Source organism: Spermophilus citellus, assembly GCF_964194105.1.
Source record: "Spermophilus citellus genome assembly, chromosome: 4".
NCBI lineage: Eukaryota > Metazoa > Chordata > Mammalia > Rodentia > Sciuridae > Spermophilus > Spermophilus citellus.
In genome coordinates, this window is record NC_138185.1 from 156,986,626 (window position 1) to 157,012,695 (window position 26,070).

Here is a 26,070-nt window from a genome sequence, read left to right on the forward strand (position 1 = left end):
TAAGTGAAAAGAGAAGGATGTTTTTCATTTTCTTTCTTTAAACACGCTGTGGAGTGCTAAGTGTAATTAGGACTTAGGGGGAAATTAAATCTAGTTAAAATTACCTTGTAAGTTTCTTATCTGCCCTCAACTATCCAGTTCTCTGGAAGCTAAAGGCCATACCTACTTTGTTTCTCTTTGCATTTAGGCTTCTATCTATGATTGTCAGGATTATGGGCGGCTTATTTTCATTGTCCTTATTTTTTTCCCCTTAATTTTACTTTGTAATTACATTAAACTATGGATGGGCATGTAATCACTTTAATAAATGAAAAAACCGAAACCTCATAAAGGAAAATGAAGTGGCATCAGCAGACCTGATTCCCTTACTTAACTCTTCCACAAACTGTTTCAATAGTGGGTAAGGAACTTCACTTCTTTGTATTTTAATTACATAAAAGGATTGGGTAAAAGGAATCTTGGCAGTTTGTTTCAGTTTTTCTAAAGTTCTAGTTTAAATTTGATAAGCAATCAAAAATAGTCTCCTGCTGTGTTAGTTTTCTAAGCATTTATGGATCCATACCACAACCCAGACCTGGTGCTTGGTGTTCTCAAAGATGTATACCACTCAGCGTCTGAGCTCTGCCTGAAAGGCTTCAGGTCCCCCATGGAAAACAAGACCAAGTGCATAGAGCCAGCCCAGCCTAGCTCAGGGCAAGCTGTGTGTGGACCAGAGACATCAAAGGAGGCACCTGCCAGAGAGGACAGTGCTCAGACTTTGCCATGTCCCTGATCATATGTTTATTGCTTATTTAGGCTTTAAAGAATATCTGGCCTGGATGTTTCTTAGTGTTACAACCTGCTAGTTCATTTCCCAGTCTTGAATACATGCCAGTAAGTCTTGTCAGGTTTTGTTATGGGTCCAGATTACCAGGAAAACACTTGGTCTTTGAAAAGAGATGTTTTTTTTTTTTTTTTTCCTCCAGGTTTGAAATGCAAGGCTTATTATACTGGAGACCTATCTCACCTTCCCAAAGACTAGTGTCTGTGCTCAAACAGGATGTATCTTGCCCATAGGCTTGATAGAGAAGTTGATAGGTGATCAGATTCACTTCTGACATCTTCTGGGCTCTGCAAAATGATAAGTCAAAAAAAAAAAAAAATGAAGTCGTTTGGCTCCCGTTCCTTGTTTCTTCCTTGAAGCCTCTTAATTGTGCTTAATGTGGTTAACTTCAAGTGATTTCCAGTTCAGACGTGGTGCAATCGATTTCTTCACAAGGGTGCTTTTCCACTGTGACCTCTTTGACGTCAGTTACTGTTTCCTGTTGACTTGAACTCCCCATTCACCCTGTAGATGACTTTTTCAGAGAAAAATAATAAAGCAATAGCTCTTAGGAGAAATTCAACATAATGCTATTACTGTAGATTTCCTTCTCCTTGCCCGCAGCTGTCAGTAGCTCTCTACAGCTTTGGATACTGTGGAGAGGATGTTATTCAGATAAAAATATTCCACAGCTACTTTAGAACTTGGGTAAAGTAGTATAAATGTGACTCTCAGATTAACATTGCCTTGCAGCAATAACTAAATTATTCATAACTATGTTTTTTTTTATTCTTTGAATTATTTCCAAAGGTAAGCTCTATCCCCACTGCAATCCTGAGTATCTTGACTGTTTTTTACTGCCTTGGTTTCCAAAAGGACACATTATCAAATGAAAGTTGCATCTGTAGCCGGGTGTGGTGGCAACAAGCCTGTATCCCAGTGGTTCGGGAGGCTGAGGCAGGAGAATAGTGAGTTCAAAGCCAGCCTCAGTAACAGCAAGGTGCTAAGCAACTCAGTGAAACCCTGTCTCTAAATAAAATACAAAATAAGGCTTGGGATGTGGTTCAGTGGTCTAGTGCCGCTGAGTTCATCCCCTGGACCAAAAAAATAAAAAATAAAATAAAATAAAGAAAGTTACACCTATAAGTCATGAGGACTGTAGATTCTTGGTTTAAACAGAAAAATCTCACTCACCTAGCATACGTGAGGTACTGGATTCAAACCTCAGCAACACATAAAAATGAAATAAAGATATTATGTTTACCTACAACTAAAAAATAAATATTAAAAAAAGAATGAATCAACTTTATAGAAAGGGAGAATAGCTACTGTAAAAAGTCTCACAATAATATGTTGCAGCCCACAGGGGAGCACATTTGCTTTGCAATAATACTAATATTATTAAAAAGTCTATAAAGTAGAGAATATGAGTTATCATTCAGTATTAGAACTGAATTGGAACTGAAACTGTGGTTAATGTGTATTGGTTATCAAACCTAGTTTTGTAACCCCTTGCTAATAAGCAGGTACTTCCCAGAAAGGAAAGTCCTTATCAGGTCACGGCCTTACTATATGGTATCAGGCAATGCCCCTGTGCCCCAGCTGCCTGGCTAGGAGTCCATCCATCTCTGTGAACCCTTTAGCTTCCTGTCCCTGCACAAGAGGAGCTATTATAACTGCTGATGGCTGCCATTTCATTCCCGTTTATCTTGTGTGTATATAAGTATGCACCTGTGTCAGTCTGAGAGGTCCATAAGGAGGCATGGTCTCCACATCCACTGCTCACAGAAGATCACTGCCAAGGGGCTGCAGCTCCATCCAGGGTACCATCCTACACCTAGTGCAACTGGGAGACAGCCATGGTGCCTGAAACTGTAGTGGAGGTGGCGATGATGATGAAGATAATAATAATAGTAGTTGCTAACATGTTTTGAGCAGTTACTGTGCACCAGGCAAGTATGAAACTCTTAGCTTAACGCATTTTGTCCTTATATGCCTGTGAGTTCAATCATCTTACTCTCCTCGTTTTGCAGATTTGAGTTTTGAGAGAGATGAAATAGGTGCAGCGAGAGCTGTGTGTACCTCCTAACATTGTAGCTCCAGAGCCCAGGTGCCTTCACTGTACTGTGCTCCTCTTGGTGACTTAGCTGGGACTTTGGCACAGGACACAAGGTCTTCTCATAGATATAGCTGTAGTTCTACCCATAGCTTCTATTTGTTGAGATTCTTTTCCAGGCCTAGCACTGTGCAAGGCTCTTTGCTTCTGGTTAATCCTTACATGATCTCTGTTGTTACAGCTGTTATTATCCTAGATTTACAAATAAAGAAACCTTTCACCCCTTAAAAATTGGTTAAAATCTTCCTGGTAGCAAGAGAAAATTTATCCCAGGCTATGCAAAAAAGGTAGAACTAAAAATAAAGATTTGATGGACAAAAGGTATCTCATGGAACCCAAGGGCAAAAACTGGCCAGGAGTGTCAGAGAAAGAGGAACCGAGGTCATTTGCTTCTTAGATCACTCATCCTCCCTGATCTCTTGTTTTTGTCTCACTCTGTTTCTACTTCATTCTTCCTTCCCATCCATTCATCCATCCACCTACCCACCCACCTGTCTATCTGACTTTTCATACACCTGTCTATCTGCCTGTCAATCATCCATCCATCCACCCATCCATCCATCCAGGCCCTCACCACTCTGTTACACAAGGCATTTCATATGTTCATACCACAAAGGCAATCTTAGCTCCTTGAGTCACATTTTGTCATTTCCCATACACAGCCCAGACTAAATTAAAACCTCTTTTTCCCAGTTTAAATTTCCTGGGAAATAGATTCTGGGAGGCCCAGCTTGGTCCAATTAGTAGTGTACAGGAGGCTCAGCATTTACCCACAAAACCAGGATGGGGCAGTGCTCTAGAAGGGAATCACCATGCACTGAGTAGATACCTCCAAAGGTGTCTGCCACAGTTGCCTTACAGGATTTTGACTGGTCCGTGTTCACACTACAATCACCCTCCTTAGAGAGTGTCATCTTGTCACTAGTACCATCTGGGCATAGCACGTCCATTAACCCAGAGGTTTGATCTCTAATTTTTCTTCCTTTAGTTGTTTCAACTTCTAAGAAGAATCCATAAAGAGGAGCTTTAAGGAATGCACACTAGTGATAGCCACTGTTAGTTCAGGACATATTTTTATCCCTTTTGGCCTGGAGAAGTAGCAGCTCTGGATGGAGACCCAGGGCAGAGAGTTGGCCCAGGCTGCAGTGGGTTAATGGAACCAGGGCAGATGATGACAGGAATTCTGTTATTACCAGACATTGGCTTGTTGACCTCTGTGCCTGTAACTCACACCCAGGCGGGGAGACAAAGGGATTTCTGAGTTGTTTTATTCCCCCAGGTTTTCATCATCCCGTGTTAATGACTTGCATTTGTGGTCGGTTGAATCAGAGAGGAAAGAGAGGAGCAAGGGATAGACAAAGGGCTTGGCGACTTTGGCTTTAGGACTGAGGTGAAACCAGCGTCCTGGACCTTAGGTTTCCTACCACACAGGTCAGGGCAAATTTACCTTAGAGCAGCCAAAACCTCAAGTGAGGCTGTGAAGATGTTTAAGCTCAGTTTCTAGGAAACTTGGACTTTAGAAAACCCAAAATGGCTATGTACATAGGTTTAAATTCAGAAAGAGACACCTTTGCCATCTCCGCTTAGGGTGGGATTTGGAAAGTTCACCCTGCCCCAAAAGTGACTCATGGCAGCCTTAATCCAGCATACAGTACCTCCCTAATGCAGGATTCCCCAAAAATGCTTCATCTAATTGCTTCACAATTGAATTGGTAAAGCATGATTTAACATTTGGCAAGTAATTGGTGATACTAGTTCTTAAATAGCGTAGATGGCAAGTGGAGTTATGGGCAAAAGATTGTATTCTCCCTCCTTCCAAAACTTCAAATGTAGGTGTCTGCTTTGTAAAGAGCATCCACTAAATGTGAAAGGTTTCCTATAGGTCAGTGGAGTTAATGACAAAGGAGTAAAATTTTGCAGGAGTGATGCTTTTTTTTTTTTTTTTTTTTTTTTTTTGTGGCTGATGTTGTTTTATTACATGCGGCATGTTCCAACGCTTACTGGAGTCTTTTACAAGCCAAATCCCATAGCTGCCACCTGTTTTACCCCAGGCACTGGCCTTAAAATTCTAATGCAGACTAGTAGGTGAGTGATCATGTTTATTAATAGAGCTGAAGTCCTGCAGCTCTCAGTTGTGGGTGACCTGGGATGGGGTCAAATAAAACATCCCTAAGTAGCCTTTTCTTCTTCTTCTTCAAATGCTTGAGGATGAAAATAGCAGTACAGTGACAGCGAGGCCTCACACTGGGCCACCTCGGCACCTGACAGCTGGTCTTCCTATGCAGTCCCTGCGCTCTGCCTCAGACCTTAGCTCCGATAATCCGTGTCTCTCTGCACCTTCTCCTTCAGTCCCCACTCTGGCCTGATTTGTGTATCCTCATCTTCAAACCTAGGGAATCAGCTCTTCTCAGCAGCTTCTTCCAAATCCCACCCTAGCCTCCAGTCTGCTCAGATGTTCTGCTCAGTGACCCCAGATGCCCTCTGACCCCGCCATGCAGGGTAATGCATGCTAGGTAATGCATTTTGTCCCTATGTCTGTGAGCAGGGGTGGGCTCTCCCCTGTTTTAGGGTACTTAGATCTTACTGAGGGCCTGGCAGATTGTGTGTGCCCAGTAAGCAATTGTTCTTGCCAGGAAACTTAAAGGAAGTATAATCGGCCTCTAAAAACTGCGGTAGGTACTATGTAGCCTATGTACAAGAACTTAGACCCCTGGGACTCTTGGGACCCAAACCAGAGCCATCGACTCTCATTTTGGATACCATTCCAACGTGCCTGATGGCCTGGTTACTTCAGGCACCAGAAAGGCATGGGAAAGGGTGATCCCAAGTGTCCCTTAATAATGGACAGCAGGATGTGAAAGTCCCTCTTTCTGCAGCCACTTTCTGATTCGTGCTTCCTAAATAACTGCTAAGACAGCTTTAAAGCCATATTTTCCTAATAGCTTCGATCTTTCAGATCAGAATAAGGAAACCATGGAGGAAGCACATGTGATCCTTGCTTCTGATGATAAGACTAATAAACTCAGCAGAGAAACCTTGAGAGGAACTGAAAAGTATGAAGAAATAAATGTCACCCCAGATCCCATAACCCAAAGCTGACATCTTTTACTTTATGAGTTTTATTTTTGGTTCTTTCCATGCATATCTGCATCTTTGGCTTTAACTGAAGTCAGTCTGCACACTCATATTTATAATATTTTTTAAACTGAAAATATCTTCATTAGAGCCACCAGCAGTAACACCATCAGCTACCATTCATTGCACACTTGCTAGGAGGCAGTGAGGACATGCTTAATAAAATTTTATTTCAATTGATGACCCCTCACTCACCTCCCCTACCTAGTGATAAGTGGATCTTATTTTCTGAGCAATGGATATTTTTGTCATTTTTCTCATTCTCTGCAATAATAATATTCAAGAAATTGCTGCCAAATCTTTCCCTGCTCTGCAGCAGACTTTTTAAAATAGGGTAAATGGAAATGCAGGTAAATTAAGAGTTTCCTTGCAGCAAAAATCGTGTTGCTAGTTGATAGGCATATTTTTTTTTTCTTCCTTGTGACACTACTTGAGGTCTTTGGTAGGATAGATCATTCCTTTTTCATTAAATCCTTATTGCATCTTGGGGCTTGTTTGTTTCCCTTTCCTGCCTGCTTCAAGGGTTGATTGTTGCTCCAGGGCTGTGAATTGTACCTTCTGTTCTAGGTGGTGCCAGACAGGAGGTTAGAAATGAGATTGAGTGAAAAGACACAGAATGATGGAACTGTATTTTTGCAGTTCTGAAACTTATGACCCCTTCTTGCCTCGCTGGGTGGCAGGGAGAGGGCACAGAGTTTATGAGTGTTATCTGAGAATCTGCCTCCAGGGCTATAGGTGGATCTGAGATGGAGGAGAATGAGCCAGACCAGAGGGCAGCATTTTCTCCCCCAGAGTTTTACCCAGAGTCTGACTTTTAAGACTTCAGATGTGAAAAAGATTGTGTGTGTGTGTGTGTGTGTGTGTGTGTGTACGCCCACGCTGCATGCAGAAGAGTGTGCATTTGTGTACTAGAAGTGGGTAAAATTTCTTTTGGAATTCTCTTATCTTTTTGATGCCTACTGCCTTAGAAATCTTTGCCAAGGATGCAAACTGTGGCAGCCTAAGTGTGGCCATTCACCTAGTGACCCAGTTGCAGTAATCAGATGTTCAGAGGAAGTGGAGGCTGTGTGGCTGCCAATCACATCCATGACAAAGGTGAACAGGCTTAGTTAACAAAAATGTATAAGGCTGACCTACTTGCCCAGGGATGCTTTGGAGTGACTTTTCCACCTATTCTTTGTCAGGTGCCCTGCAGCTGCCCTTCCAAATGAATACCATGGTAGCTTAAAAACTTCCTGTGCAAATAAATGGAGCTGTGGGAGGTGTCTCCAGCATGTGCTTATCCTCCCCACACCCATCAGTAACCTGCTCCTTGCACCTGAGTCCTTCCCACTGAGGAAATACAGGGCAGCCATTGCTCATCAGAACCTGTCCCACCCAGTTCTGCCTCTCCGCTTGTGGGTCACACTCAAATGAGGGCCTCCAGCTTAGTCAGACAGCTCGATAGATTTATATTGTTTCCCATTTGGCTTATGTTGGCCAATCTGAAGAGTTGTGTTGGTGGCCTTTGGTTTGGGGGAATCTTGCCATTCCCGCTTCACTTTTAAATCTGTACTTATTTTTAGTAGAGATAGATATATTTAATAAACACAGAGGATTTTTTTCCCTTCTAATTAAGGTATTACTTAAAATAGGGACAAGGAGGTCACAAGTCACACTGCCTTCTGATAGGGATCTGCTTGATTGCAGCAGTGACACAATGAGAGGTGAGCAGGAGCACGCACATCTCCCTGCCCATGGTTCAGCTGGGAATGTGTGGAAACCTGCTCAGCAAAGTTGGTGGCACTCAGAACCCCAAACATAGAGGGGTTTGGCATAAACACAGCCTTTGGTAAAATACAGATTTCACACACAGTGACCTTCTACATCCTACCCCCTAAAAAGGGCGTCCCAGTCCGTGAATGGATGGCACTCAACCCTGCTGATTTTGGCTCACAGGTCACTTGCTTAGAACCTCCCCCAACCTCACTCACGTGACCAGATGTCACTGCTTTCCTTCTTTTTTTTTTTTTCTTTACCAGAATGTCTAGATTTGCCTTTTTTGAATAACTTTTTTTTTTAATACTGTGAATTTCTTGCACCAGGCTTTCTATGGGTAGAATAATATGTGCTTTATGTCTATGCTTGTCTCTGTTGGTTCCTCAGTGCTTCATTCAGCACTAGCTCACTAGGAACTTCACAGATGCTCATGAGAGAGGGAGGAGGGAAGAAACCTGTTGATCTTAGAGGTCCTTGAATCAAAACCTTTTACCCCTACATCTCACAGCCACTCTTTAAATGAGATACACACGTTTCTTTTGATAGGCAGTCTAACTTTGCCCAGCACCTGATATACCGCTTACCTTGTACTTTGGAACTGCACAGCTAACTTTTTAAGAGTCTGTTTCACTGGGGTGGGGGGGGGGGTAAGAGTCCCTGCAGTAGGAATGGCCCCCTGTTCATTTTACACTCCACTTCTGACTCCTGATCTTCCTATGGACTGAAGGGACTTTCTAAGTGTAGGCTCCTCAGAGACCATAATTAGACCTCTGCTTGGCTGATTTACCTAAAGGGTTTTCCCTTTTCTTTGTTCTCTGCCCACTCATGAGGACCAAAGTGCCTGTTGGATGTCCTTTACTTTCTGTGGTTAACCCGCCATGGTCAGATGAAGGCATTTGTCTTTCAACTTACATCGCTCTGTTCCCTTATGTGGCCTTTAAGGTGCACAGCCACAGCCAGAACCAAGGGCTCCTGATGCCTTCTCTACTTGTTACTGATGGAAATTCAGTGTTGTGCAGAATGACCTGAAGGGGGTCCAGCCTTCACTCCTCCCCTGAGGGATGCGACCACCCAACCCAACCTCTGCTCCCCGACAGCTGTCTGGAGGGTCAATGGATACCTCCCTAGACAGTCTCTCTTCCCCTTGCCACACCCGTAGACAACATGATTGAACTCTAGGCTAATTACTTCACCTCCTGTTTTAACCCAGGACCGCCTGTTTTTCGTGATGGAGTTTGTGAATGGCGGAGACTTGATGTTCCACATTCAGAAGTCCCGGCGTTTTGATGAGGCACGGGCTCGTTTCTATGCTGCGGAGATCATTTCTGCGCTCATGTTCCTACATGAAAAGGGAATCATCTATCGGTGAGTTTGAGTCGTTGGTTCCCCCTCTCCTGGTTCATTCCCTACCCCATATCCCTTCTTGATTCATCCCTCTATTTCTCAAGATAATCAAGCGAAGTCTTTTTGGAATCAAATTCACCAAAGGTCCAAGTGTTCATTCAAATAAATGAGTAACATAGTGAAGGACCCTGCCTCCAAACTCAAACTTGGCCCATTTGATATTCACAAAATGGGCTAGAGAGGCTCAGAAGAGATTATTCATGAATTGGTTCAGTGGGGGTTTGCTAAGATCCTGTTACAGCCCAGGCATGTAAGGTGCTGAACACATATTGTCTCTCTCTCTCTCTCTTTTTTCATTTGAATATCTGAAGTGAACTGGTTAACATGGATCCATTCTATTTCAAGAAAGCATAAACTGTAGGGCATGGTGGTGTACTCCTGTAATCCCAGCAGCTTGGGAGGCTGTGGCAGGAAGATAGCAATTTCAAAGCCAGCCTCAGTAACTTAGTGAGACCCTGTTTCAAAATAAAAAATAAAAAAACAGTTTGGCTCAGTGGTTAAGTGCTCCTGGGTTCAATTACCTGTACCCCCACCACCAAAAAAATGCATAAACTGGACACTGTGGCTAATGTTACTTTAAGTTGCTATAACAACATTCATAGTCAAAAGGAGTGGATTTGCCAGTCAGTGCCCAAGACGTGACCTGCTGATGAGCAGTGTCCTATGTGATGATATTTATTACTTGCAGCCCCCTCCCAAATAGGATTAGATTCCATTTCATAACACACAATCTTTTAATCACAATATACCATAATTTGAATGGGCTCAAAATCTGGTTGAAGTTTTTGGAACTTAATGAACTTCAAATGAAAGTTTACTCAAAGAGACGATGGGGAGGGTGAGAAATGTAATAATATTAGACACTTTTTATTCAAATTTCCTTTTTTTTTCTGTTGTTGATATCTTCCTACTCTTTAAGTCACATTGTGACTAAGTTGCCACATATACATTTTTTTCTTCTTGAGATACAAGTGTTGCTTCCGTTGACAAAAATTTTCTTTCATACTTCATATATGCTGAAATGAAGACTTTCCTGATTGAAATTTCCTATTTATTAGCCTTGCTAAACATTGTTCCTGTTATGAGCTCACAGAAGTATTGGCAGCATTGTGAAAGAATAAAGAGAGCGTTAAAAACCACGAATATCCTCAAATGCCCTGGGAGTCAAAATAGGGAGAGACCAAGCAGTAAGACTAGTAAAGATGCCAGAGAAAAGTGGGAAAGCAAAGCAGGTATAACAGGTCCTGTGGGACGCAGGGCGCTCAGCCCTTCAGATGTGGCCCCCCTATCACAGACCACAGACTCTGAAATGGAAAGAGGTGTGGAGCCAGGGTCCAGGCTGGAAAGCAACAGTGGGAGGGGCGGGGTCTGCGGAAGGTCATAAGGGGCCTATGCCCATTCTAAAGTCATGAGGTGGCCATGGTGGCTTTAGGCAGCTTGTGTTTTAAGCTTTCTTTACTAGGCTGTGGTGCTTCCCTGGTGGCTCCTGTGGAATTTTACCTGTCTCCATGTGATTTGTGGAGGTTGCTGGTGGAAGGAGTCAAGAGTCTCACACCCAGGGCAGTGAGTTCTGCTTTCGTTCACCTCTCCCTGGCTTGTTCATCTATCTCTGCTCTTTTTACACCAAAGAGCGCTTCTCCACATTGGATTTTTAAGAATGATGACTTCCTTACCCAACAGGGACTTCTCTTATAAATCAAAATAATAACATGATCAACAAAAGCTCCACTGGACACTCGTTACCATTACCAATACTTTACCACTGTATCTCCCACAATGCTCCCAACAATATTATTATATAACAACATCACTCACTTTGTTTAGATGAATAATTGAGTCTTAGGAAGGCTTGATTAATAATTAGGCAGTGAACTGGCAGTAAAACCAGAATTTATAGGGCATTTCTAACCATTGGGCTACCCGGTCTCCTCAGGAATGACGTAGAGATTGAGGACACCACTAGACAGCTGGTTTCTGATTCCCCTTTCAGCAATAGGACAACTTTAATTCATGAAAATACTGCAGACTGGGGATAAACAGTATGGGGTAAACTCAAATTTTCTTGGATACTCAGGGGCTTAACTAAGTAAGTAAGCTCTGTATTGTATTGCTGAAGGCAGCAAGATTTTTTCCCCATGTTGGACATCTCTACCTCTGTTTCATTTGTCTTGAAATACAGATCATGGACATTGTAACTGATGTAGTTTCTGGTGAAGCAGTATCATCCTGCATCTTGAAGTTTTATTTCAATTCGTGGTACCTGTGGTTCAGTTCTGAGAATTGATTTTAATTTACTTTTAGACTTGATTCCCATGTTCAGGTTCTAACTAATATGACTGACTTTCAAGCGAGCGCATTTAATTAGGTTAGATTCGAATGCTATTTTTGTCCTGTGGATTTATTTCACAGGATAATTTAATTCCATTCAGGCTATTGGCTGGGCGCAGTGTCTTAAGGGCAAAGTCTTTGAAAGCCAAGTCCTTGGAATTCACACACAGTCAAGGGTACATTTGGGTCACAGAGGATACAAATTTGATACAGGAACCCAGTGAGAAACTTGGGAGCATCAGACATCCTCGCTTATCATGGGTGTCCCAAGACGGCCTTGATCAGAGCCAAAATGATCTCTCCAGAAGATGCCTCTGACCTACCCAAATAGAGTTGTTACGGATTTGTTTTGAAGTTTTCTTCTGGGGAAAGAGGAAGTGTTTATTTTCCATCAAGTAACAAGATAGTACCAATTATAAATCATTGTCAAAAGGGACCTTGGAAGGTAGCACCTTAGGCTCCTCCTGACATGAATTTCCCTTTTGGTTGACTTCACCTGTGAGGGTGGGTCACAGGCCAGTCCTACTTAGGAACTTGTTAGCTTGTGCTACAATCCTGACTCTTGGATGCATTCATTACCTTGTATTTTATGGAGATACACAGGAGATGGATCCGTCCCTTTGCCTTTTGGTTGGAAAGTCTAGATCCTTCCACTGCCCAGAAACCAAGGAGAATTGGGCTAGAAAGCCAGCAGCCAGAGAGTCAGCTTTGTCCAGGGAAAATAGACTGCTCATTCCTGCATGCTGGGCTTCTTGGCAGACTGGGAGCCCAGACAGTGCTCACGAATAATTTCCTCATGGTACAGGCTTTTTTTCCAGAGTCAAGCCCTAACATAAAATTGAGGGGGACAAAGGGGCATCCAGCCCACTTTCAAGCATGACAGGCACCATTTTCAATCATGTTTCATAAACTATATTAAAGCAGAATTCTGCCACAGCTGACCAATTCATCTCCAGACTCCTAAGCTGACCAGCACAAGTTTCATTTGCTATTTCTGACAGAGTGTGGAATGCATCTGAAAAATGTTGGGTGAGGAGGTTTATAGAGGGTGTAGTTTGAATTTTGTCTCTTATTTACCACATTATACTTAAACACACAGCACGTCTCCACACACACTTTCCAGGCATGAGTCTGACCACTTGGCAGGCCATGTGTGTGGTAACCAAGCTCCAGGCCACTTCTGTGGTATTTCACTGTCCCATTTTCCAGATGTGGAGAGGAAGCTTTTACCCCACAGAGGTCAGCTGCCAGACCTGACTCATCGTCTTCTATTCTGATGCTTACATAGCATGCTAACTCTTTTAGAGAAAAATCACCATTGGTTTCTCTTCAAAGTGAGAGGAACAATCTTTACCTCATTTGACCTTTTTCTTTTTATTTTTGTAAATTTAGAATTTGGGATGATTAACAGTATCCCTTGCAGATAAGTTTTGTTCAGCTAGACTCCAACATAGTGGTTGGATCTGTGTGCATATACCAGGGTCTAATATTAACTATGTGAGTGGTACAAGGGGCCACAGGGCCATACAATTACCTGAGTAATCTGAACTTATCTGGGTATATCTCTGCCTAGTGAACCCCTGGCAAGATTGCCTCTCTGAGCCTTGCTCCCTTGGCTAAGAATTAATAAGTGTTATGTTTCCAAATCTATTTATATGTCAGACTTTTTTTTTTTCAATGCCTGAATCATTGCTCTCTGCAGTTCCCCCTTTATGGAAGATTGAGGCAACATCCCTGTGATTCCCATCTTCTGGGACCTCTCTTATTCCTTAGTATGTTTCATCAGCAGATTTTCAAACTCCCCAAACGTCTTTCATTTGAACTTGGAATTTGGGGATCTTACTGTTACTTCCCCTCTATTAGAATTTGATACCATCTTTATGTTTTTTCTATTCATGCTAGTGAGAACAATATTTTTAAATAGAGATGATAGTCAAATTTAGTAGCTCTTGCCCAGTGCAGTGGTGCAAACCTATAATCTCAGCTGTCTGGGAGGCTAAGACAGGAGGATTGCAAGTTCAAGGCCAGCCTTAGCAACTTAGTGAGACCCTTTCTTCAAAATAATAAAAAGGACTGGGACGTAGTTCTGTGGTAGAACACCCTTGGGTTCAATTCCCAGTGCTACAGGAAAAAAAAATGGTATCTCTATTTTCATTGTCCTCTAATAACATCATTCTTTCTACTCTAAGAAGTAGGTCTATTCTTTCTTGATCTACTTAACTACAAAGACAGCTGTAAATGATCATTTGTTATTTTTATTGTCTTGTTTATTCAGGATGTGCCAGCAATGCGAATGCTCAGAACATGAGTAATTTTCACATCAGGTTTTGGCTGTGAGCTCTCCCAGGATGGATGCTGGAACTCTGAACTTCTTAGTCACATTCTTGTCTCCTTTCTTGTTAACTCCCCATGCTATGCTTTGCCAGTGATGGCCTCATTCAGTAACTACTCTCCCACTGTCACCAGAAAGCTGTCACCATCCCTGGCTCATTTTTCAAAGATGTGATAGAGCTCAGAGGTTTCCAGCCTGTTAGAATCATTTGACATTCCTCCCAAATGTAGTCTTCTCCTTTCCTGCAAGGAAACTCAGCCCTTTCTCTTCCTTTGCCCAGCCCTTGAGGACCATTTAATAAGGGTTCATCGACTGTCAACTCTCTGCCAAGGATATGGATGTAGTGCTGAGCAAAACTAAAAATATTCCCTGGTGAAGAATGTGGTCTAGTGAGTCGGAAAGATATCAATCAAATGATCATACTATTAGAATGATACTCTAGAATAATTTCATATCACATTCTTTTTCATTGCACCTGTAGCCAGTCCAATGAAGATGAGAAGGAGAACAGTGCAATGATTGAAACCCCCTCATGGGCTGATCCAATCTGGTTAGAGAAAAATGGGACATTTTCTTAAGGAACTGACTCTTAAAGTCACTAGTGAGGAGGGCAGAGAGCATTTGAAAAAAATTCAGATGCTCAGTAGCAGGGAAAAGTAGGGTATGTTTAAGGGCTTTTAAGGGAAGCCAGGGTGGCCAGAGTCTAGAGGCACCTCTTGCCACAGTTGGCATTTTATTATTCTAGAGTGTTCACAGTCATCTGACCTCAATATTTTATTAGACACTCCTTGTAAAGAATATATTGCAAAAGTTAGGTAAGGATGGTTATGTTGCCGGTCTCTGAAGGAGACATCCACTCACAGCAAGTTTCTTGCATTCAAGTCTATGTGTTTATACTCAACAAGAGAATTATAAAGTATTATAGTCAGATATAATACCTCCAAGATTACCTAGGGCCAAATTCTCTTTTGCAGATAAGGGAATTCAGGTCTGAAATGTCCAATCAGTAAATTGCTTCTCAGGGCAGATAGTTAGATGAGCTATCTAACCAGATTGGATAGTTCATCTGTAACTTGTTTTCTAACTCCAGAAAAATAAAAACACGGTTAGAAAATTTTTTGTTCTAATCTTCAATTTACTGTCAACAAGAGGAGTTAGTGAGGTGTTTTGAGGCATTCAACACTGTTCCCTCCATTTCAATGAGGAAAATCCAGTTGAGATTAGAACACATTGACTGAGCTGTGACTTTGTACCTGGGCATTTTTTTTTTTTTTAAGAGAGAGTGAGAGAGGGAGAGAGAGAGGAGAGAGAGAGAATTTCAATATTTATTTTTCAGTTATCGGTGGACACAACATCTTTGTTTGTATGTGGTGCTGAGGATCAAACCCGGGCCGCACGCACACCAGGCAAGTGTACTACCACTTGAGCCACATCCCCAGCCCCTGTACCTGGGCATTTTTTAAGGAGGTTTAAAGACAAAATGAGTAGATGGATATCTGCCCTTTGGGGCTCTTTCTGTGGGATGGCCCATAAATAAGTAATGACAAGTGGATTCCAAAATTGGAGTAAGCCTATGGTTTGGGAGGAGTACAGAGAGTGACTTCTTGGCATAAAATATTCAGGCAAAAATACAAAGGATCAATAAAACCAGGAGTTACTACTTGAAAAGATAAGCAAGATTGATAAACTATCAACCAAACTTACCAAAGGAGAGAGGACCCAAATTAATAAAATTAAAAATGAAAAAGGAGACATCATGATAAATATCACAGAAATCCCAAGAATCATTAGAAACTATTTTGAAAACTTGTACTCCAATAAATTGGCAAATCTGAAAGAAATGGATACATTTCTAGACACAAATGACCTGTCAAAAATAAACAAAGAAGATGTAGAAAAGCAAAACAGACCAACAATAAAGCAATGAGATTGAAGCAGTAATAAAAAACTTTCCAACAAAGATCTGGAACTGAATGGATTTTCAACTGAATTCTTCCACACCTACAAAGAAGAGCTAATATGAGTGATTCTCAAATTATTCCAAAAAATAGAACAGGGTGCAATACATCCAAATTCATTCAATGAAGCCAGTATCACTCTTGATAACAAAATATGATAAAAAGACATCAAGGGATGTAAACTACAGACCAATATTCCTGATGAACACAGATGCAAAAATTCTCAATAAAATATTAATAAATTGTATTAAACATTAAGATGATTGTACATAGTGACTAAGTTGATTTCATTCTGGGGATGCAAGAGTGCTTCCATATGTGCAAATCAATAAATGTAATTCATCACATCAATAGAATTCTTTAATTCTATTGATCATCACACAGTCATCTCAATAAATGCAATGAAAGCCTTTGACAAAATTCAACACCCATACATGATAAAAGAAACAAGGAATGGAAGAAACTTACCTCACCATCTTAAAAGCTGCATATAACAAACCCCAAGCCATCATCTTAGTGAGTGAAGAAAAACTGAAAGCATTTTCTCTAAAATCAGAAACAAGATAAGGGTATCTACTCTCATCACTCCTATTCAATATAGTACTTGAAGTTTTAGCCAGAGCAGTTAGGCAAGGGAAGGAACTAAAAGGGATACAAATAGGAAAGGAAGAAGTCTTTCATTTTTGTGATAATATGATCCTTTACTTGGAAGTTCCAAAAAGACCTATCAGAAGACTTCAAGAGCTAATAAACAAGTTCAGCAAAGTAACAGGATACAAAATCAATATATCACAACCAATATACACCAATAATGAATTCACTGAAAAAAATCCAGGAAAACAATTCCACTCACAATAGTCTAAAAAATAAAAACCTAGGAGTAAATCTAACCAAGGAGGTGAAATACGTCTACAATAAAAAGTATAGAACACTGAAGAAAGAAGTTAAAGAAGACTCTAGAAGATGGAAAGATCTCCATTAATAGGCAGGATTAATATTGTTTAAATGGCCATATTGCCAAAAATGATACACAGATTCAATTCAGTCCTCATAAAAACATTAATGTTTTTACAGAATTTTAAAAAAAAGTCCTAAAATTCATTTGGAAGAATGAAAGACCCAGAATAGCTAAAGCAATTTAAAGCCAAAAAAAAAAAAAAAAAAAAAAGCAATTCTAGAGGCATCACAATACACAACTTGAAATTATACTACAGAGCTAAAGTCACAAAAACTGCATGATACTGACATAAAAACAGATACATAATATAATGGAATGGAATAGAATACACACAGACAAGTCCATACAAATATGGTCATTTGATCTTTTGCAGAAATGCCAAAAACATACATTAAAAAAAAAAGAGCTTTTGTTGGTCCATACTTGTAGTCTCAGCAACTTGGAGAGGGCTAAAGTAGGGAGTTCACTTGAGTCCAAGAGCTCAAGAATAGTCTGGGCAACATAGTGAGACCACATCTCTAAAATGAAACAAAATAAACAGCCTTTTAAGTTGATTCCGTGAAAGAAGGAGTAATTTGATAGAAAATGGGGAGAATGGATTTAATGAAGATCTCATTTTGAGGGACTAGTAATTGCAGAGGTATGCCTAGTTCAATATTCCAATTTTGTGAAAAAATAAAGGAGAATATAAGATCAAAAAAAAAAGAGCTTTTTTAAACAAATGATGCTAGGAAAATTGGATATCCATATGTAGATTTCTATCACTCACCCTGCATAAAAGTTAACTCAAAATGGATTAAAGCCCTAGGATTTCAAACAGAAACTTTGTAACTGCTAGAAGGAAATGTAGGATCAACACTTGAACATACATTAACAGGCAACGACTTCCTCAACAGGACTCCTAAAACTCAGAAAATAATGCTGAGAATTCATAAATGGAATCACATCAGACTAAAATGCTTCTATACAACGAAGAAAACAAGAGCATGGGATAAAATCTTTGCTGGTCATTCATCTGACACAGGTTTAATATCCAGAATATATAAAGAATTCAAAAAACCTTACCACCAAAAATAAAAGTCCTATTCATAAATGGGAGGATAAACTAAAGAGACACTTATCAAAACAAGAAATACAAATGACCAACAAATGAATGAAAAAAAATGTTCAGCATTTTTAGAAGTTAAGGAAATGCAAATCAAAGCTACTCTGACATTTCATCTTCAGTTAGAATGGCAGACAAACACAAATAATGATAAAGTCTGGAGAGGATGTAGGGAAAAAGAACAATTGTATATTGTTGGTGGGTTTGCAAACTAGTACAACCACTGTGGAAATCAGTGTGGAGTTTTCTCAAAAAGTCTAGGAATGGAGCCATTTTATTATCCAGCTATATCACTCCTCCTTATAGCACAATTCACAATAGCAAAGTTATGGAACTAGCCTAGGAATCTGTCAACAGATGAATGAACAAAGGAAATGGGGTATAGACTTACACAGTGAAGTTTTATTCAGCCATATAAACGAATAGAATTATGTCATTTGAAAAAAAAATGGATGAAATTTAAGAGCATTATGTTAAGCAAAATAAGCCAAACTCAGAAAAATCAAGAGTTGTATGTTTTCTCTCATATATGGAATCTAGAGAAAAAAGAAAGTGGGAAAAATCTAATGAAAACAGAAGGAAGACCAGTAGAATAGAAGAAGGAGATCGGAGGAGAGGGGAATGGATGGAAAAGGGGAACAAATTGGGGAACAAAAATTGGCCAAATGATTTTGTTATATTTTGTGCATGTATGAAATATGTAACAGTGAATCTCACTATTATGTACAACTATAATGCACCAAGAAAAGTTTTTTTCAAAAAGATGTTTAGGCGAACTTCCTGGAAGAGGTGATGTCTGAGCTGAATGTAGAAAATAAAAAGCTAGACAAAGAAGGCTGTTTAAGTGTCGGGTAGGGTGGGCAAGCTTGAACAAAGCAGAGAGTGTGGAAGTCCACGGTGCATAAGTGAGTGGAGTGGAAACCTACAAGAATTGGGGAGCCTAAAACTTGAGATATGGTGGAAAATACAGCTAGAGAGGTAGCAGGAATGGGGCTATGAAGGGATTATCATTCTTGAAATGTTTGAATTCTGTAACACTTGGGATTTGCACCATTGCATAGCACAGGAAACATAAAAAAGATAGTAACTTGAACCAGATGGATGCATATTTCTCTCTCATATAAAAAATCTAGAAATAGGCAGTCCATGGAGGCTCCTCGGAGGCATCTAGGTCCCAGATTTCTGTGTTGTTTGTCCTGTTACCTTCAAGGCCACTTCCTGGTCTAATTTGGTAGCTGAAGCTCCAGGAATCATCTCTGAATTCTAGTTCCAGGCAGTAAGAAGGGCCAAAGGGCACTCTTCCCAACTTCCTTTAAGGAACTGAAATTCCGCATAATACTTACCATGGAATTCACCAGAACTGAGTCACATGGCCATATTTAGCTACAGTGAAGGCTAAAAAATATAGTATTACAAGTGACCATGTTTCAAGTAAAATTAGGATCCTGTTATTAAGAAGGGAGATGAATCTGTCATAGGAAACTCATGGTATCAGACACAAACTCCCTTCCATGGAGTTTGGGCTTTATGTAACAAATAAAGGAGAATCTTTGAACAATTTTTGGCAAGTCACATGGCATGAATGGATTTACATTTTGCATGTATGGAGGGATGGTAGCATACATGGCCACAGGGATGATGTGTGACAGAGAGGGAGAAGTTCAATTTTGAGGTAGTTGCTGGGTTCCAGGTAAGAAGATAGTGAGGACCTAAAATAAGTCACTGGGAAAGGGCTGAAAAGAAAGCATAAGTTCAAGAGATGTTTAGTGAGGAGGACATATAGGACTTGGTGCCTGGTGCATTCACGGGTGAAGGAAAAGCCAGGAGTCATTCCCAGGTATTCAGCTGGAAGGTTGGATAGATGGTGGTACCATTCATTAGCTAGGAGAGATTATGAGCCCAGGAAAAGATCTAGGCTGAAGAGGAAGACGAGTTTTAGAAATGTTATATGTTGGACAGATGAGATATATTCCAGTGGAGATGATAATATTGGGAGGTAGATATGGGTTTGAAAGCCAAGGAAGAGGATAGGCTGGAATTAAATATTCAGAAGTCATCAGGATGTAGCCATTAGTTCTGGTTACCAGCAGTGAGGTCACCCAATGCATGTCTTAAATGGAACAGTGAGCCAAGGTCAAAACCCTGGGGAACCATTAGAAGTCTGCCTAGATTCTGTTCAAGGGTTAAAAAAGCAACTGATACACTGTATCATTCAGAATGGATGTCCCCAAAGTGAAATTCTGTTAAAAACATACTGCCATCAAAGAGTAGAAAAAAGATCATTTATTTTAAAGATGCCTATTTATTTAAAAGGCAACATGTATTCTTTCTACTAAAAAAAAAAAATGATGTGTATAATTTTCAGAAGACCTGGGTGCTAGACCCAGCCTGGGTTCTGAGGATCTGGGCAGGTTACTGAATGCTCTGAGCCTATTAGCCCGTCTGTACAGTGGGGCACAATTGGCAAGACATTGCTGTAGGGTATTTGTAAAACTCAAATCAGATGAAAGTGAAAATATGCAAGTTCTTTGAAACATGCCAGATGAAGATAAGAGATTCTTCGAAATCATGATAATCAGCTGATTTGGGTTTTCTTTGTAACATGGGTTTGGGCTGAAATTATCCTTAAGACATTGCCTCTGAAATGAGAAATTCTTTAGATAAATCATAGTTTTAGCTTGTAAAATTCAACCCTTTGAAGACCATTCGCTCTCTCTCTTTTTTTCCAAATTAAATCATTTTCTTTATATTTCAGCAATATTTTGAAATTACATGTGGTTAATATACTTAACAATGCATTTATTATAAACCTTTGCATTAATTTTCTTAGAAAGCTCTGGACACATGGGACAGGTTGTATAACCTGGAGATTTTATTCTTAACATCTTGTCTAAATTTCAGCTATGTCTTAGTTTTGGAGGAGAGAGTTGACCTCATTTTGAATTTACCTCTTTAGTATTGAAACTAAATATTAGTAGTGAATTTGAGGGGAGATTCAAGAAGCTTTGCAACCGTTGGTGGAAGGAATGTCCTGAAGGCTTAATCCCAGTAATGCAGGGTCTCACAAGACCCAGCTTTATAAAGCAGGAGAAAACTTAAGCCTGGGAACACTTTATTTGTACTTCATATCTGAAATCAAAATGCTGATCCTGGCAGGCCTCATCAGTGAGTGGACTTTCACATCTGTAAAGGCTGTGGTTATTTGGAACTAATTGATAAAATGTTAATGGCATTTCACTGGCTAATGAAATCAGACCACCAGTTTTGTTCTCCATCCCACCAAACTGATCCAGCAACCTATTGCTTCATTATAACTACAGGCAATCTCAGATTCATTTGCTAAGCAATAAAAATACAGTTAATTGAGTTTTAGGTATTAGACTAACACCACCATTTGTCAGAAGTGATTGAATTGTACAGTTTAGCAAATGTTGTAAAAGGCCTACACAACACTGCGCTTTATACCAGACTCCTGGGGAGTAAAAGGAGAATAAAGACAAACCCTTGCCCTCAAGCTTCAGGAATTTATTCATGCTTTTAACAAATGTTTGTTGAACACCTACTATGTGCCAGGCACACAAGCTCTGGGATAATAAAACAGAAACCCCTACCCTCAGGGAGCTTAAATTCTAGCACAAGTGGTCAGACAAACAGAAATGGTAAATAAATCAAATGTTGGAGTGATAAGCTCTGTGAAGAAAAAGTTTGATAAGGGGGAAACAAAATTTGGGGAAAATCTTTTTTCTATTTTACGTGGAGGATTAAGAAAAGCTCTGATGCTGGAGAAGAAGAATAACATTAAACAGGGATGATAGGCGGGAGGGAAAGTGAGAGTTAAGGGAAATTGCATGGAATTGGAAGGTGAGCCTCAGGGTTATACACAATTACATATAAGAGGAAAGGAGGAGTAGGAGAAAAATTATATAAGTGGAAGAAACGATTTATAGTAGAGGGGATGGAGAGAGAGAAGGGGAGGGGAGGGGAGGGGAGGGGTGAGGGGACAGTGGAGAATGGGATAGACAGCAGAATACATCAGTCACTAGAAAGGCAATTTGTAAATCAATGGAAATGTAACTGATGTGACACAGCAATCTGTATACGGGGTAAAAATGGGAGTTCATAACCCACTTGAATCAATCTGTGAAATATGGTATATTAAGAACTATGTAATGTTTTGAACAACCAACAATAAAATTTAAAAAAATAAAATAAAAAAAAAAAGAAAAGCTCTGATAAGGGACACTGGAACAAATGAGGAAAGACCTAAGGATGGGAAGAGGCACCATAAGAATATCCAACGGAAGTGCATTCTAGGGGAAGCCTTGGGAGGGGAGTGAGCTCAGCATGGTCAAAAAGAAGCAAAGGGACAGTAGGCTGGAGCTGAGTGGACGGGGGCAGCATGGTAGGAGATGGCCCAAGCTCTCTTGCTTTGATTCTACAGTATTGAACCCCAGCTACATGTATTGAGCATTTATCTTTTTCAGATAAACTGCTCTATAAGGAGCTTTTACCTATTTGATATAATTTCTCATGGCCATTGTACACGGTATGTGATGCTATTCTTATTTTATAGGTCATAACTCTTGAGGCTCTGGGAAGCCCCATCATTAACCTCACATGACTACACATTTTTTAACCTGATTTTTTTCCACTTAATATATCATGACCATTTTGGCTTATCATAAAATTATTTCTATTTTCTTTTTTTTACATTTGTCTTTAAAATCTAACATTGATACAGAGTGGTCTATCATATGAACCTACACAAGTTATTGTGCATGTAAGTTGATTTACTGTTGTTAGTAATGAAGCATTTATATTCTTGTACATATCTATTTGGATCAGTCTTTGATTCTTTCCCAAGAACAGATCCGTGGAGATATTACTGCTGATCAAAGACACACATGTTGATACAACTTCTGAGGCTGGTGTCCTGGATAAGAGCTGGCTTCCAGTCTTATATCTACCGCTTCCCAGTTGGGGTATCTTGAACAAGTTACTTAACCTCACTAAGCCTCTGTTTCTTCATTGGTAAAATAGAAGATCCTAGAAATGTATACCCAAGGGCATTTGCAGGAATGGAATGGGAGGTGCATGTAAATTCTTCAGCCCGGGGCTTGGTATGTTGTACAGACTCAGCAAGATTCACTTTTTTGAGCAGTCTGTCTGCTATCACTATTGGAAAAAGCATCAAAGCACACATTCTAACCATGGATGTTGTTATCTTTTCAGTATGCCCCTCCCCCATAGGCCTTAAGAGCACAGTTTGATAAATTTTGACAACCATACTCTACTGTGTAATCAACCCTCTGTAATGTAGAGAACATTTCCAATATCCCAGAAAGTTTCCTGGAGTCCCTTTAAACTAACTCCCTCCCATAAGCAACCAGTGATTCTGTGCTGATAGAATGTGAATGTCCACAGTGAAATTATGGAGGGTCCTGAATGTAAAGCCACTTCTCAGTGGCATCCTCATAAGTATAAATGGATGGGGTACTTTACAAAAGTGATGGTGCTCATGGTCAAAAGAAACCACCCAAAACAAGACCCCTCAGGCAGGTTTACAATCTGTAGGAGAATGAGTTCCAGGAGGATACACACCAGCATGTCACCAGTGGGTGTCTGAGTGTGTCAGGCAATGTAGATGGTTTTTACTTTCCTTTTGATACTTTTCAAGCATTCTATATTGAACAAGTGTTATCTTTTTAATAATTAAAAGTGTTATTTTACTAAGAGATTCATAGTGATATTGTGTTTTTGATCATAATAATGTCAGAATAGGTTACCTTCTGACATACCAGTAAAGTTATGTCAAGCCTGGACATCTGGGCTGGGACCACTCCTTGTCTGTGAATTCCATTTCTATAGAAGTTACAAAGTCATTATCTTCATCAGTTTAGGCTACCGTAACCAATAAGCTGGGTGCCCTAAACGACAGAAAAAAAATTTTTTTTTCCATTGTTCTGGAAGCTGGAAGTCCATGGATAAGGTGTTGGTCAATTTAGTTCTTGGTGAGGGTTCTCATCCTGGCTTACACGTGGCTGCCTTTTCTCTGTGTCCTCACATGGTAAGAGGGGAGAGAAAGCCCGAGTTCCCTGGTCCCTCTCATTACAGAGGTATCTCATCTAACCCTAATTATTCCCCAAAGTCGCCTCCTCCAACTACCATCACATCAGAGGTAGGACTTCAACTTAGGAATTCTGCTGAGCCACAGCCTTCAGTTCATAACAGTCAATCATTCTCACATATATTCAGTTATCTAATGTTTCAGTTACTCTGAACAAGGTGCTTTGCAGCTACTTGGTTTGATAGTGTAAAATCTATCTGGAAATTATTTCAGCCCTGTGAACAGCACGTACTGGAGTTGAGCACACAGTGGATTGACATGAGAGAACAGCTGAGGATTAGACCTAGGCCTTGTCATTCTTTTGGATCGCTGAGCCACATATCTTAGTCTTGGAGCTGTGCTTTGAGGTATGTTGAGACCAAATCCATTTCTTGGATCCCAGTCCTTAGGTCTAGCTGGAGAAATAGCTGAGTAGATAGAATGCAGTAGTCTACTTGTTAGAGCTTATCATTTGGTAGCTTTCCCCCTCTGTTTGCAAATGTCAAATTTTGCTTTTCAGTAAACTTCCTAAGCAGAAATATAGATTGGTACCAGTGCCCAAATACTATTTGGCAACAGATGTTCATATATGATGAATTTCAAGATCCAGTTGCAAAAAGAAGTTAGTGAAACCTGACAAGCAAACTGCCCCACTCCCTGGAGGACAGGATCCTGGGAGTCTGGTTCCAGAGGTGTGGGGCAGATGATGGGAAGGGGACGGTTTGACTGCCAGATCTTTCTATCTCTATCCTGTCTTGGCACAGCTCCTCTGGCCTCCAGCGTGCCCATGCAAACGTGCCCTTTCACTGCAGAGTCACTTTCTGTACCATTCTCAGCATCTGCAAGGGAGTTGGCTTTGTCCCAAGATCAAATTCTAGAAGCTTGAGGTTGGAAGAAAGTTCAACGTTATATACCTCTCCTCTTTCAAAGATTATCTAACATTCTGCTGAGTGGTCATTTTTCCTACACTTAGATACCTCCAAGCAAAACAGAACTTATTTCCATCACTTTTAGGCACCTGTGACTATTGGGAATTTCTCATTTGTGCTGACTCCAGCAGGGTGTCCCAGTGGCTTCCATTCACTGACTGTGGGCTGTCTCTAAAGGTGATTTGAAAAAGAATCAGATTTCTTCTTCAAGAAAGCCTTTGAAGGTAATCTGAGTCTCTCAGTGTGTTTTACCTGTCAAAGAAGGAAGAGCCCTCAGCCTGGTATTGCTCAATCTGGCTGTCTTTTCACAATCACGGATTCCTGAGCAATCATAAACCACCCATGTCATTAGGCATTCTAGATCCTGGCATTGATACCCGTTCACTTGTTACATTCTTCCTTTCTTATGAAGCCAGGCCTGTCTTTTTTTTTTTTTAGTGGTTTGTTTATTTTTGATTGGTTCTTTTTAGTTATATATGGGCTATCTTAACTAGCAGTTGGTTAACTAAACTAGTGTGAGTTGTGGTGTTAGTAGCTCACATACTATCTCCCAAGTAACAGTCAATCTTTAAATTGCATACCATTGATACCGAATCTAGGGTAGCAAGCATGGTGGGAGGTTGATTTTTGGTGTGATTATCTCAGGACAGGTGTTTGAAATTTCCTTTTGTGTGAATCTCAGGAGGAATGTAATTTCTGCCAGCACTTGTGAGTATCAGGCAACCATTAAAAGAATGATCCAAAAGAAAGAATAAATCTAAATTTATTGATATGAGTGGTTTATTCCTAGTTGATAATTAAGAGGGGGAAAATATGTGTTAAAGAGTAGTGTGTGAGCTCATTTTAATCCTTTAAAAAATAGTAGCCTGGCACAGTACAGCACACCTGTAATCGCAGTGACTCAGGAGGCTGAGGCAGGAGGATCACAAGTTCAAGACCAGCCTCAGCAATTTATCGAGGCCCTAGGCAACTTAGTGAGACCTGTCTCAAAATACAAAATAAAATGGAATGAAAGTGGCTCAGTGGTGAAGTGCCTCTGGATTCAATCTGCAGTACCAAGAATAAATAAACAAAAGTGGGGGAAGAAAACGATTTAAAAAATATAGTTGTAGAAGCCTGTTCATAGACAAGTGTATGGA

The 26,070-nt window shown here is 40.3% G+C and overlaps 1 protein-coding gene across 1 annotated transcript in view; it reads left to right on the top strand.

The window, feature by feature from the left end:
* PRKCH (protein kinase C eta) overlaps positions 1-26,070 on the top strand; it is a 226,141-nt gene that overhangs the window by 146,746 nt on the left and 53,325 nt on the right. The window contains exon 10 of the mRNA XM_081292216.1: positions 9,022-9,176. Coding sequence (XP_081148342.1) covers positions 9,022-9,176 — 155 coding nt within the window. The remainder of the gene's footprint in view (positions 1-9,021; positions 9,177-26,070) is intronic.